The 14,073-nt window shown below is 39.5% G+C and overlaps 1 protein-coding gene and 1 pseudogene across 2 annotated transcripts; one reads left to right on the plus strand and one right to left on the minus strand.

Moving 5' to 3' along the window:
* The first annotated feature begins 361 nt into the window (after positions 1-361).
* Positions 362-8,605, plus strand: cdk2ap1.S (cyclin-dependent kinase 2 associated protein 1 S homeolog). 2 transcript variants are annotated; one of them, XM_041580351.1, is made up of 5 exons: positions 362-867; positions 4,168-4,265; positions 5,952-6,078; positions 7,343-8,101; positions 8,456-8,605. In XM_041580351.1, the coding sequence occupies exons 1-4, from the start codon at positions 798-800 to the stop codon at positions 7,408-7,410; spliced, it is 363 nt and encodes a 120-aa protein (XP_041436285.1). In that variant the 5' UTR covers positions 362-797; the 3' UTR covers positions 7,411-8,101; positions 8,456-8,605. The 2 variants fall into 2 exon arrangements, with proteins under 2 accessions (XP_041436285.1, XP_018089432.1); XM_018233943.2 differs by lacking the exons at positions 362-867; positions 8,456-8,605 and adding an exon at positions 3,837-3,918 and having other exon boundaries at positions 7,343-8,081.
* Positions 8,606-10,026: 1,421 nt separating this feature from the next.
* LOC108705642 lies at positions 10,027-13,300 on the minus strand (annotated as a pseudogene).
* Positions 13,301-14,073: the final 773 nt, after the last annotated feature.

A 14,073-nucleotide genomic window follows, 5' to 3' on the forward strand; every position in this document is an offset into this window, starting at 1 on the left:
TTTGGGGAGTGAATATCTGTATGTCACTGCTCTATGCGTTGGGCTGGGAGCTTTCCATTAAATTACAAGCCGCCGCATGGAAGTGGCGAATAAATGACGCCTGTGTGCCATTAGCGTTAAAAACTGTTGGAAGGTCACAGGTAAAAGGTCATTGGTACAGGTCCATATATAAAATATATTTAGATATTTATCAGCAGTTATAAAATACTAAAGAAAAAATAATAAGTCCCAACCAAAAAAAAAAAAAAACAGAAAAAAATAATATTTAAGTCCTGAAATACCAAAAGACAAAAATATATCGACCCTCTCATGAAAATAAATTAAAAGTTACAATTCAATTCATTTTGTCCCTTGAATAAAAAAGTATAAAAAATGTAATAAAAAAAAAAGTTACTGTATAAAAATGTGATAATGTTCGTCAGGAAACAAAACTGTATTGTCCCAATTACACTGGGCAGGAAATAAAGTGCCTGGGAAATAAAGGGCCTTCTGAGAGAAAATGTCCATGTCGCGCAGTTTTTTTTAGTCAAAACCATATAAAAATGGCCTAAAAGCGTCTTCCAGGAGAGAAATAAGCCCCCCGGGGTGAGAGGTGAAGGGGGGCTGCCCAGGGACACGGGCTACTGCTGGAGGCTTCATTGCATTGTGGGTGTCAGTACATGTGACGCCATATCTGCCGGTGCCGCCGCTGTAAACAACAAAAAGTGTCTGAGGGAGACAGACAAGAGCCGCTCCAGTGGATCTCAGGACATTTTATTTGTTGTTGTTGCCGGATTCCTCCCCTCTCGGCGGCGGTCATGTCTCTGGGAATGTCTTACAAGCCCAACCCGAACGCGCAGCACCCCGCCAGTAACCCCGGCTTGCAGGGTAAGTGAGGGGACCCGGGCTAGCGAGGTTGTTCGGGGGCAGCGAGGGCTTGGGCCCAGTTGATTGGAGGGGAGCAGGAGACACCTGGGGAGAGCCCGAGTTCATGTGTCGACTGCTACTTCCATATCAGTTGCTGCCAGTGAGTGTGAGGGAGAGCGGGGAAGCGATTGCGGGGCTCGGGCTGCCGGTGCTTGTGGGGACGGGGTGGCCATTGTTTCACGCGGGGAAGCGATGGATCCGCACGAGCCCTTTGATCAAGTCCGTTTCGGCGCCTCCATGATCGGCTCCCCAGGGCTGCTAATTGATCTGGAACTGGTAGGCGCTGCGCGGCCCTCTGCCGGCACTGAGTGGAACTGCAGGGCGCTGCTTAATGAGCAACGTGTTTGTGTTGGGAGCCGGGACGTGTCCATTCTTCTTCTTCTTCTTCTTCTTCTCACATTCACATCACAAACAGGAAAAATACTCCTGGCCAAGAAAAGAGGAAGATAGCAACTCTTTTAAATTCTCTTCTTGAATGTCTTATTACTATTATTATTATTGATCCGTTATAACACTGATAACTGCTCATTGTTCATCATAAGAGAGCATTCATGTTGCCTTATATGTGACATCTACTAATGTGCTAAGAAATGGCTGCCAGGAAATCTCCTCCCTACTGACCCTGAGCCCAACTTGACAATAATATGGGCAATATTTACTGCCAGGTCTATACGGTGTTTGTTAATAGAGTGCAAGCTCACTTACTGCTCTTTCTTCTGTTCTAACCTCATTTCCCATTAATAAAAATGATCAGGGACTTGTTAATGCACATTTTACATTTGTTTCACAAGCTGTGCAATTAAAATGTCATTGGGATTCCTACCTCTGGGCGTGGTGGAGTCTGCAGGAGAAGGAATATTAAATATAAACAGGGTTATATTCCTACTGACATACAAGCAAAGTCCCCATACATATCTCTATAATTGTGGAAAGCTTGTTACATAAATGAATAGTAATGGTATGAGCCATAGGCCGGTTTCTGGCATTGGGGATCTTTTATTTCCAGACAGATTCAGTAAGCTGCAGGCCAGAAAGAAAATAGCTGTAAGGACGAATACCAGTATGGGACCTGTTATCCAGAATACTCAGGACCTGGATAACAGATCTTTCTGTAATTTGGATCTTCATACCTTAAGTCTAAATATTAAATAACCCCCAATAGGCGGGCTTTGCTTCCAATAAGGATTAATTGTATCCTAGTTTGGATCATGTACTGTTGTATTATTATTATTACAGGGAAAAAGGAAATCATTTTAAAAATATGGGTTATTTGGATAAAATGGAGTCTATGGGAGACGGCCTTTCCGTAATCCAGAGCACAATTCATTATGTGTTATGCCTTCAACTGAACTGACATGGAAATGCAATCCTTTTAAAGGGAACAGTTCAGTGTACAAATAAAAACTGGGTGAATAGATAGGCTGTGCAATATAAAACATGTTTTCAATATAGTTAGTTAGCCAAAAATGTAATGTATAAAGGCTGTAGTGACTGGATGTCTAACTTAATAGCCAAAACTCTACTTCCTGCTTTGCAGCTCTCTTGGTTTCCACTAGTGATGTGCGTCTCAGGGTTTCCCTAACCCGCACCCGACCCTAACCCACCCTGCTACAACCCGCGCCCACCCGCACCCGCCCTTCCGGGGTCCTTTTATAGACCCGCCCCACCGATGACATCACTAAAGGGGTGGGGTGAGCAGACGTGAGACTATAAAACCAGAAGTCGGATGCTGGCATTTGAAGGTGGCGGGCGGGGAGAGCAGGAGAAGAGCTCAACCCGCACCCACCCGCGAGGAGCACTGTGAGGTCGACCGGAACCATCCCGGGCCACGGGTCCCGCAGGTATCGGGTCGGCCCGCACATCACTAGTTTCCACCGATTGGTTACCAGGCAGTAACCAATCAGTGACTTGAGGGGGGCACATGGGTCCTAACTGTTGCTTTTGAATATGAGCTGCATGTTGAGGATCAATTGAAAACTCACTAAACAGTTATGTCCCATGTGGCCCCCCCTTAAAGACACTGACTAACTCAGAGTTATAGAGCTGTAAAGCAGCAAGTAGTGTTCTGGCTGTTATGTTAGACACCCAGTCACTCCAGCCGTTATACATTACATTTTTGACTGACTAACTATATTAGAAACATTTTTTATTTTGAACAGCCTATCTTTTTATCCAGTTTTTATTTTAAACTGAACTCTTCCTTTAAAGCAAACATGAGCCTTCTAGTGATATGCCTTTTGCAGTAACATGCAAATAGAATGAGCTCTTATGGCTTTTATCAGGGCCTCAGGCGTGTTTGAGGCTTTAACGCTGCCTGAGGTGGCGTTCGAAATGCTGCTCCCCCTGCCCGTTGCACTTACCTTAACCTCGCCGACAGGGGGTCCGCATCCCTAGCTAGAAAAAGCCGAATTTCCGGTTTAATAGCCATAAATTTGTCTCTTAAAGTTACCAGGAGCAGCTTTTTGCCACTCCTGGTAATCTCTGCGAGCTGCCGCCTGAGGCAAGGTACGCAGAAACGCCCCTGCAGGGCCCAATTACAGAAATGCCAGTGCAGGTATATGTAGGAAAATAAACAATGATACTATAATAATGATATAAAAAAGTCCTCCCTGTGTATTTGAACAGGTCACTACCTTCATCTGATGTTTCCTACATATAACATCAATTCAGAAGGGTAGCACAATATTGTCTATGGGGAATGATTTAGCAGAGAGAAGCAATCTTTGAGCTCTAACTCTCATACTTTCCAACATACAGGGAAGAAATGGTCCATGCATGCACTAAGCTATGTAATAATACTTCACTCTACCTGTAAAATCTGAGAGAATACAGAATAACTTTACATGGACTGTATAACTTATTGTTGTATAACAAATCCAGGTTTTATGGAACTAGTTTCCCCATAATGTTTACTTTCTGCTCCAGCTAGTCTAGTGGCTGCGCCCATGATGTGCCAACATGCACATGTCTCGATCATCACAGAGGAATCTTTATGGACGGCTTGTGTCTTAGGTAACCTTGTGGGTAGGGCCAGAATATAAGCTTTTATGGGTAGGAGAGGGCAATACCCTCTGTGATCTTGATCCTTTATCATATATGGAAGCCATAGATGGTGCTAAACATAACTTACTGGTTCAGAATTGTATTTTAAGGGTAACAAATCTTAATAATCACTTTATCTCTGATCATTATGGAAGCAATGGTTGTATACGTTTATATGTATATTTCTTACCATACTAAAACTATATATTCTTTTAACAGCTGGGAGTGCCCATTCCCCTTCAACAAGTATGGTATCGACTGCACAATACAGGCAGCTAGTTAATGACTATGGACCTCCATCTTTAGGATATGCGCAGGTAATGCAAAACTTACACTATTTGTATAGCACCCTCTCCATTGTTCCCACATTTTATAGCCCTTTTTTAATTTCAAAACAAAAGTGGTGTTTCCCTTAAAGGATAAGTAAACCTTTAAAATAAGTGAATGTAGAATTGACAAGAGTGCTATTCTAAGCACTTTTGTCATTTACATTCATTATTTATTTTCTTTTTATTCCAAGATATTAAGGGATACATGTGCTGTCAATATGAATGAATTTTGTTCCAAAAGTGCCACCTGCTGGTCATTTTCTGACCAGTCTGACCACCAAGTAGTCAAGGAAGTTGTCAGGAGAAAGAAAGCGGTTGCTCTGATGTTCTTCTGCTTAGGAAAACAATTATAAAACTTTCAAATATTTCCGAAGAACATCAGAGCAGCCTCTTTCTTTCTCCTGACAACTTCTTTGACTATTTGCTGGTCAGACTGGTGGGAAAATCCTGTGCCTGCTTGGCATGGCTTTGACCTGTGTGCAGACAAGTTGAGTGGATATATCAGTGCAATGTAAACTGGAAAATATTCCTCAGTGATCCACCAGTAGCTTTTAGTTAGTCAGACTCTTCCACAGACCAATGGAGTAGCCATCTCCACCTCAGTAACATAAAAGAACAAGAAAGTCTGGAGAGTCTTTGCAAGTGTGTAGTTTTATTATCGCACTACATGTTTCGGACCCATCTGGCCCTTCCTCTGGTGCATGGCTGACATGCACCAGAGGAAGGGCCAGATGGGTCCGAAACATGTAGTGCGATAATAAAACTACACACTTGCAAAGACTCTCCAGACTTTCTTGTTCTTTGATATATCAGTGCATACTTTTGTGTTTTCTTATGCCAATATCTGCTCCGTGTATCTGCCCACATTGTGCCTGTCAGCGCAGATACAGGAAGATGGGTGTTTTTGCCATAGGCTGAGCAAAGCTGATGCACAGCCCTGTGTGAAATAAGCCTAATTGCATTTACTAAAACCGTTTCTTAGGTTTGCTGTACATTTCTGATTGGTCGTTGAGGTACCATTCATCCTGCATTGCTCTGCATGCTTCCTATATGAATGGAAAATCAGTAATGGGCACAAGTACCTCTTGGCCCAGCACTGGAGTAGAGTGTGAAGTTGAAAGCCAGATGAAATAGGGTCTAATAGAATTTGGCTGTGTCAAAAGTTAGTAAAACAGTAGAACACAATTAGTTCCAGGGTTTTAGAAGCAAGTGATGATAGAATGTAATTAGGAAAACTGGACCGGTCAAATGTGGGCTGTTTTAAGAATAGGCTTGACTCAATAATGGAAGAAGTTCCAGAAGCCAGAGAAGGGTTGAAGAGTGAGTAAGATCTGGAGTAAGCTCAGCAACACATGATTATAAATAATGCTCCAAATGCATTTCCAAGGAATCGTATGTTCTGATAAATGTTGTTTTAAGGAAATTCTCACCCAGTTTTTAAATTGACAAAGGTAGCCCTTAAAGACCAGGAACACAACTGGATGTTTTTTTTCCAGTATACAGTCAGAAGAAACTTAATTCATAGCTTTATTAACATAACATGGTAGGAAGGTAGGAATAAACTTTGGCGAAGGAAGACCAGTTGGATAGCAATTTATTCGCTTGTGCATAGCAATCTTGAATGAATGGTTGGTTGTATATTAATTGATCTCATCTGGAATTTTTTTATTGTAGGTTTCTAATAGTAATCAGGTTCCTCAGAGCAAGTATGCAGAACTTCTTTCCATCATTGAAGAGCTGGGTAAAGAAATTAGACCAACATATGCTGGCAGTAAAAGTGCTATGGAGAGATTTAAAAGAGGTAAGAATAATATGTTTTCCATTCCGTTTAGATCCCTTTGGTTCGTTACATAATCTCAGTGTAAATCAAATGGGCCTTGTTGTAGTTTATAAATTATTTTGCTTTAAAGTTTGTCTTTCTCCAAAAGTAAAATGTTATCCTGTAGTTGCTGTGCCTTCTTCTGGAACTTTCCAGATTAAGACAGAATGCTACATTTGATTCCTCCAGATCAAAGGATATTTCCGGGTGCTTTGTCATCCATTGGAGAGGTGATTTCTTATGGGTGACAAAGAGCCTGTCTGTTATTGTCCTAACAGAAAATGTGAAAAGGCAAAAAGAAAACACAGTATAACCTCCATTTTACATACCTGGAAATTAGTTTCCCAGAAATTACACTGTTTATTCACAGTCTGACGCAGATAAACCGTGTTCTTCCTTTCCCAGAGTTTACAGTTTCCTGGATTTTACGCTAATTGTTTGCAGGTGTCCCTCCCTACAACACCAAGTAGGTGAAAAGCTTAGTGCTTGGGCTTCCTTAGCGTACCTATTTAAAAAAAAAAAAGTGGTGTTGCATGCACAGCTGCAGAAGATGAGCTTACATGTGCAAAGTGTTGCAAGCCAACCCCACTGTGCAACTCAGAGCACTATTTTTGAGGAGGTGCACTGATACACTTTTCAGACTAACTGGTGTTGTGGACGGGAAAGTTAAAATCACTATCGAGTGCCAAATGTTAGTTATGCCCCAGTGATTTTAATAGCTTACCTGATACCCCAGGCTGTTAGCCGAAAACGGCACTGACCTAAAGAGCTTCTAGGTGAACTCCATGGAGCTGAGATCTTCTTCATTCTTCTGCTGCCTCATGCCAACACAGGCACAGGAGAGTGAAGAAGCCCGTTTCTTTGCTTAAACATCACTAGAACTAATGAACACAGCATCTTGCATAATTATATAAAAATTCCGGATAACGTATCTTTCTGTAATTTGGATCTTCAGACCTAAAGTCTACTAGAAAATCATGTAAACATTAAATATACCCAATAGGCTGGTTTTGCTTCTAATAAGAATTAATTATATCTTAGTTTGGATCAAGTACAAGGTACTGTTTTATTATAACAGAGAAAGGAAAACGTTTTTAAAAAATTGGATTTGGTTTTAATGGAGTCTATGGGAGACGGCCTTTGCGTAATTCAGAGCTTTCTGGAAAATGGGTTTAGAGATAACGAATCCCATACCTGTACTTCTTTTACCTTGATTTGATTTCTAATCTATATATTTTAACCTCAGGTATCATCCACGCTAGGGGCTTGGTCCGGGAATGTTTGGCCGAAACAGAGCGTAATGCAAGATCCTAGCTCTGCCACGTCCCAACTTTCTGAAGCCAACAGCTATTTCTTTTTGAATTTGCGAAAATGCCAGAGCTGTCTTTCTGCGTACCAGATGGGTTCATCAAATGCATTTTGAATAATTTCTTTGTTCAAAGGCTGCTGAACACAAGATAAGATTTTTACATATTAACAGAGTTTTCATTGAAAAGAGTTATACGTTATTCCTGGCTCTTTTTTTTTTTTAAGCGAGTGCATGGTTTCTGCTACATTGCTTCTAAGTTACAATATATTTACATTTTATTCATGTACATTAACACAAGCCGAGTCCTACCAATTCAATACAATACATTTTGTGTTTTAAGGACACTGCATGACTTTTTTTTGCCTATAGATTTGTGTTTGATATCATTTTGTTTTTTACTTGATTGTAATCCTTTATAGTTTTCATTTAAAAAGACAAATTTGCAGCACCATGTTCGAGAATATTTTTCCCAGTAACTGATGTCACTTTTCGGGGAGAAGATTCTCGGATATATGGAATTTGCAAAATCTTTAAAAGTGCCCAACAAACAGTAGACGAGTATTGTTTATTTTCGGTTAGAGATTGAAGAGATTGAAGTATTGAAAGGGATTGTATTACTGGCCTATGCACTTGCATGTCTGTAAACATATTTGCTAACCACTCAACATGCATGATTTATTTAAAAAAACGAGAACATTTAAGGTGGCCATACACGGGCCGATAAAAGCTGCCGACAGACCGTGTCGGCAGCTTATTGGCCCGTGTATGGGGGCCCCCGACGGGCTTCCCCGATCGAGATCTGGCCGAAAGTCGGCCAGATCTCGATCGGATGGGATTAAAAATCCCGTCGGATCGCGGCCGCATCTGTTCGTTGATGCGGTCCCGCGATCCGACCGCCCGTTTGGTGAACGCTAGGATCCGATCGTTGGGCCCTAGGGCCCACGATCGGATCAGCCCGATATTGCCCACCTCAAGGTGGGGCATATCGGAGGGAGATCCGCTCGTTTGGCGACATCGCCAAACGAGCGGATCTATCCGTGTATGGCCACCTTTACTTTTCTATAGGTGGATCTAGGTGTCTGCCATAACTGCAGTTAATATACACAAAAAGGCTGTGTTGGGAAAATGAAAACTAACAATTTGCATCTTTGTATCTATTTATTACTTGATGTAATAAAGCTTATTTTCACTAAAAAAAAATCCTGAGACTCTTACTTTTGACATTAAAGAATATTATTAACACAAATTATACTGGGCGTCATCTGAGAAATGTTTCTAACTTAGTAGTGAGCATTTTCCAGAAACAAAGTTAGTGCTCTGGGTGGGGATACAGAGATTGCAGTGCTTATTAAAGGAAAACCATACCCCCAAAATGATACTACCAATCTGATATATACATGTGTAAATATTGCCCTTTTACATCTCTTGTCTTGAACCACCATTTAGTGATAGTCTGTGTGCTGCCTCAGAGATCACCTGACCAGAAATACTACAACTCTAACAGGAAGAAGTGTGGAAGTAAAATACAGAACTCTGTCTGTTAATTGGCTCATGTGACCTAACATTTGGTTTTTTTGTGTGCACCCTGAATCCTACGATCCCAGAGGGCGGCCCTTAGTTTTTTTAAAATTGCAATTTTCTATTTATGATTACCCAATGGCACATACTACTTAAAAAAAGTATATTATTATGAAAATGGTTTATTTACATGAAGCAGGGTTTTACATATGAGCTGTTTTATGTAATATCTTTTTATAGAGACTTACATTGTTCGGGGGGTATAGTTTTCCTTTAAAGGGAATATATTTCCACCTGCACAAAACTGAACTCACAGGTGACAAAACACCCCATTTGCCATTGCCCTAAAAGTAGTTATGCCTTTTTCATTAGATAAAATACACTTTCTCTGTTGATTGACAGCTGAGATTTTTGTGCCTGGGTGACAGGTGCACTTTAAGAAAAATTTGAATGTCTAATACTCGATCGAATAGTCCCGACCTGAAAATGTTAATCAAATTCATTTTCGAGTTTTCCTCCTAAAAAAAAACTTGAATGTCAGAAGGCTGTTATCCAGAATGCTCGGGACCTGGGGCTTTCCAGATAACGGATCTTTCCATAATTTGGATCTTTATTCCTTAAAATCTACTAGATAATCATTTACACATTAAATAAACCCAATAGGCTGGTTTTGATTCCAAAAAGGATGAATTATCTTAGTTGGGATCAAGTACCAGGTACTGTTTTATTATTACAGAGAAAAAGGAAATATTTTTTTAAGATGTGGATTATTTGGATAAAATGGAGTCAATGGGAGATGGCCATTTCATAATTCGGAGCTTTCTGGATGACTGGTTTCCGGAAAACTGATCCCATACCTGTATTTATAGTCTTTCATCTTGTTACACAAAAAATTGAGGCACATCCCTGAATATTACAGACATTTATGAACCTCTCTGTGGGACATGCTCTCTGCTCCTGTATCACAACAGGCAACAATAACAGCATTAGATGAATCAAATTACTGTAATACCTATATTATATACCTATATTTTATATTGTAAAAATAGCAATCATTTTATTAAAAATAGGCACTTTGGGGGGTACTTTTAATAGTAAGTTCATTAATTGCTTTCAGAATATTGCATCTCTTTTAATTGTTTCTTCTTTTCCAAGAGCTCTTTAGCTTTTTTCTTCCTTTCTTGCTTTTGCCTCTCTCCATCTTCTTTTTGTTTTACAATATCACTATTTTCTCCTTTATAAAAAAAAGTCTATTTTTTCCTTAAGAATCTCTCGTGCTTTTTTCCTGTTCAGCTCAGCAGATCTGGTTTGATGGCACTATAGATAAATATACATAATATGTGATATATTGGCTCATTCTCAGTCAACAAATGATTTTATACATATCTAGTCAAGTGAAAGACTATCCCTTACAACCACCACCATACAATGGATGTAGTTCTTACACAGACAGATAAGAGGGATTACATTTCTTGGATTCCTGCAGAATGAAACATTTTCTCATACAAATAGATCATTTGTTGCCAAGAAATAGTTTAGTTTTTTTATCTTCTCTTCGTAGCTGGCACAAACCAGACATCACAAGGAGATTGATGCAGTTAAAACGTAGTTTATATAAAGAAAAAAAACATGATATGTAACCTTATGCGCTCAAGAAATAGTTTAAGATGCTTAATCAGCACGTACAAACTTTATATTAAACAAAATATTTTACATTATTGGTTAAGATTATTTGTCCTTATAGTGTTCTGAGAAGGATGCTATGTAACTTTTCATTCTATTCTCTAAATACACAAGCAAGCTGCCCGAAAAAAGGAATTTATATTTAACTGCTGGGATAAGTTAAGTTAGGATGTACAGTATGTTACCTCTGTCTCTGGGGATGGCAGTCTTCCACTTTGAACTCTGCTACCAACAGGCAGTGTTCCAAGCAACTCTGACCCCATAACTGATTCTTGTAAGGGCCAGATGTTTGGCTATAGCCAGATCTGTCTCAGAAATTGAGGTCTTGGAAATTAGTATTTTAAAATTACGTAAAATTCAGTGATGCTATGATGTTGGCCATCAGGTGAATTACTACGAGACGGGTGAATCCATTGTAAACCCTGTGATTATATGGAAGTGCTGTTAACTAGCTTTTCCACTATTCTCATCAAATAATATATATATCAAACAAGGGAAGTCATATAAAGTAAATCTGCTTCTAGACTGGAGTAGTTACAATTCCACACAAGTATGGACTGCTGAATCTGGATTTCCAAAACTCCAGAAGGTAGCGAGCCCAACCTGCGAATGCTATAAAACCAAAAATGCTGCAGCTCTCTGTCGAATTGAACTGGTAATAAATGATTTGTTGGCTCAAAGGGGTTCAAGTGATTTTTTTTCAACCCTTTGATATTTCAGTATAATTAAAAAGGACATAAATGGTTGATAAGAATTGTGTGCCATCTTTCACCTCCTGAAACTTTTTTTTTTTTAATTGCTTTTTGCCTAATTTATTATTGCTCAAAAATGACACCAGCGCTACTTAACCTTTAACTTGCGTCACCCTCCAATTCCATGTTTAGGGGTTTCGCTGGCACTTCCATCTGTTGTCTAGGGGTGATGCCAGCACTGTCCAATTAGCACAGAAAGATGCACAGCCAAATCCAAACTTATGAATGGGAGAGCCCACATGTAAATGAGTGGCCCACTGCCTCATCTGCACTACTTTAAGGAATGGCCAAAGTACATCTGTCCCCTTTATCCTAGTTTCTAGCTTGCTTAATGTGAAATGGTCAGCTGATCATAATTTTAATTGGGCATCCAATGTCAGGAACACATTTATTCCTTTCCATGCTCGATGGCTCAGCTGTAGTGCTGTAAAGCAATGCATCTGAATCCAAGTAGAGTACAAAGAACATGACCCCTACAAATTTTATGCAATATCAATACCGTTGCACGTCTGAAATCCAAATAACAATTAAGAATTACACAAACTTGCTTCTAGTTAATACTGTAACAATTGTTTCCTCCTTTAATCCCATCGGAAAAGTACAACAGCATTTAGGTGCCTAGCATAAAGGGGAAAAAATCAGAAAAAGGTACCTAATACTACGACCTGTATTGTATTTTTGACCAATGATTAGGTCTTGGTTGGACACTTACATTGGAATAATACAGGAGCCTGAATGTATTAAAGGAGACATTTTGTGTAAAAAATAAGAATGTACCAGTGCGTTATACTTAGATATAGAATCTATAGAACATCTATAGGGAGTGAACATCTATAGGGAGCTCTAATAAAGGGGCTATTTTTAAAGATGATATAAATTTTTAGCACCATCTAAAAGCAACACCATATATTACTTATAATTGCCTGCAAAATTAGGGTTTTTTCATTTATCCAATATGTCTCCTTTAAAAATAAGTTAATATCTTGAGGTAGGCGTACTGTTGTGTGATCATGGCATTTCTTATAATATAAAGACACTACAGAATTATCATGTGAAATGCCACCAAGCTTCTACACAGCCTCGAGCAATTTGACAAATCCTCCCTTCGTCAGGGTTATGTCCTGGTAATGTTTATTGTGCAATAGTTGTAATATATGGGGGATAAGCTTTTATACAGCAGCTACATATTGCTCATTTTAAAGCTCACCTCTCAACCCCATAGCAACAGTTTAATTTTTTTTTTTTTTAAATGGCCCTGTGAGTTAGGTACCTGCATCAGGAACAGGTTCCCCTGTGGGGGGCCATTTGTGGCACTGAGAATTTGTATGAATTTGTCACGTTCATGCACATAACAAGCGTGCTAAGAGAAGCGCTCATTATGTGCATACGGTCTGCACAACATGTACACACCTAATGCTTGCTGAGGCCATAGTTTATATCCTATTCTTAAGGGTAGGACTCCGCGGACATTTGTCGCAACCCGACGCGCTGCGTCAAAACGCATCCGACAGTTGCGTCGGATCAACGCTGCGACACCATGCGACAATTCTATCTCTTACCTTATTTTTTTCACATGCGTTTTGTCGCAGCGCGTCAGATCGCGACAAAATCGTTTGTGGAGTCCTACCCTAAAAGATAAAAAAATGAGAAGAATGTGAAAACACATTACCTTGACAACTATTCCAGAAGGAACATGCTTTAGCACAACACAATTACTTGTTTTATTTGTTGCTTGACCTCCTGGGCCATGGCCTCGAACAAACTGCTCTTCCAAATCTTTCTCATCAAGGTCCAGCAGATCAAAAGAAGAGTCTTTCTTTCCTCAAGCATGTGTTACAGTGCCACCATTCCATGGATATAGACATTTTAGTTGGTTCCCACAAGCCCAGGTTTTCCAAGATGGGTATAATTTAGTTATACACAAGATGACTGCAGCTGTCATGTTTATAAAGCTATAAACAAAGAAACAAGGTAACTGGTAAAGACATAGGACACACCACTAAAGAAGCTTCTAGGTTATTAAAGCAAGGACAACTCTTAATTCACACAAATCATATACTGTGTTGTTAGTGGTTAGAGAGTATAACTTGGGGAGGCACATTTATCAAAGTTCGAATTCATGTGAGTATTAAAAACTCCCCTACATTCAACCAATCGAAATGTATTTAAAAAAACAAAAAAAAAACGATTTTTTTAAACTCGGATCATTTAAATCGATCCGCAAACTCAAATCGAATTTGATTCTAATTTAAAAAACTCAATTCGAGTTTTTCTCTGAAAAACCTTGAATGTCAGGAAGGCTGCAAACAACTCTAAATTGATATCTGGACATCTCCCATTTAGTTAAACAGCAATTCGGCAGGTTTTAGGTGGCGCATAGTCAAATTCGAGTTCTTAAAGGTCCAGAGTATGACAAATCTCGAAAATCAAATTCCAATTTTTTTTAAAAACTCAAATCCAATTTACATAACTCCCTAGTCGAATTTGACAGTTTTGACCATATAAGAATTCGAACCCTTGATAAATCTGCCCCTTAGTATTCTTTGAAATCAACCTACTTGTGCTGGTATTCAGAGACTTGTATGTCAAAGAGATTACTTTTTTTTGTCATGTACCCACCACAGTAAGAAAATCCCAACTAATTAACAGAGCGAACATTTGATTGTTTCAACTTGATCCCACATCTTCAAAGAGACCCTATGTTTTCGCAACATT

This window comes from Xenopus laevis, chromosome 1S, assembly GCF_017654675.1.
Source record: "Xenopus laevis strain J_2021 chromosome 1S, Xenopus_laevis_v10.1, whole genome shotgun sequence".
Lineage (NCBI taxonomy): Eukaryota > Metazoa > Chordata > Amphibia > Anura > Pipidae > Xenopus > Xenopus laevis.

What these genes read in the sequence shown, in the direction of transcription:
- cdk2ap1.S (XM_041580351.1), top strand. Translation starts at nt 798, where the DNA reads ATGTCTCTGGGAATGTCTTACAAGCCCAACCCGAACGCGCAGCACCCC. An exon ending in CAGTAACCCCGGCTTGCAGG is followed by an intron (nt 868 to 4,167) that starts GTAAGTGAGGGG and finishes TTCTTTTAACAG; the next exon opens with CTGGGAGTGCCCATTCCCCT. An exon ending in CATCTTTAGGATATGCGCAG is followed by an intron (nt 4,266 to 5,951) that starts GTAATGCAAAAC and finishes TTTTTATTGTAG; the next exon opens with GTTTCTAATAGTAATCAGGT.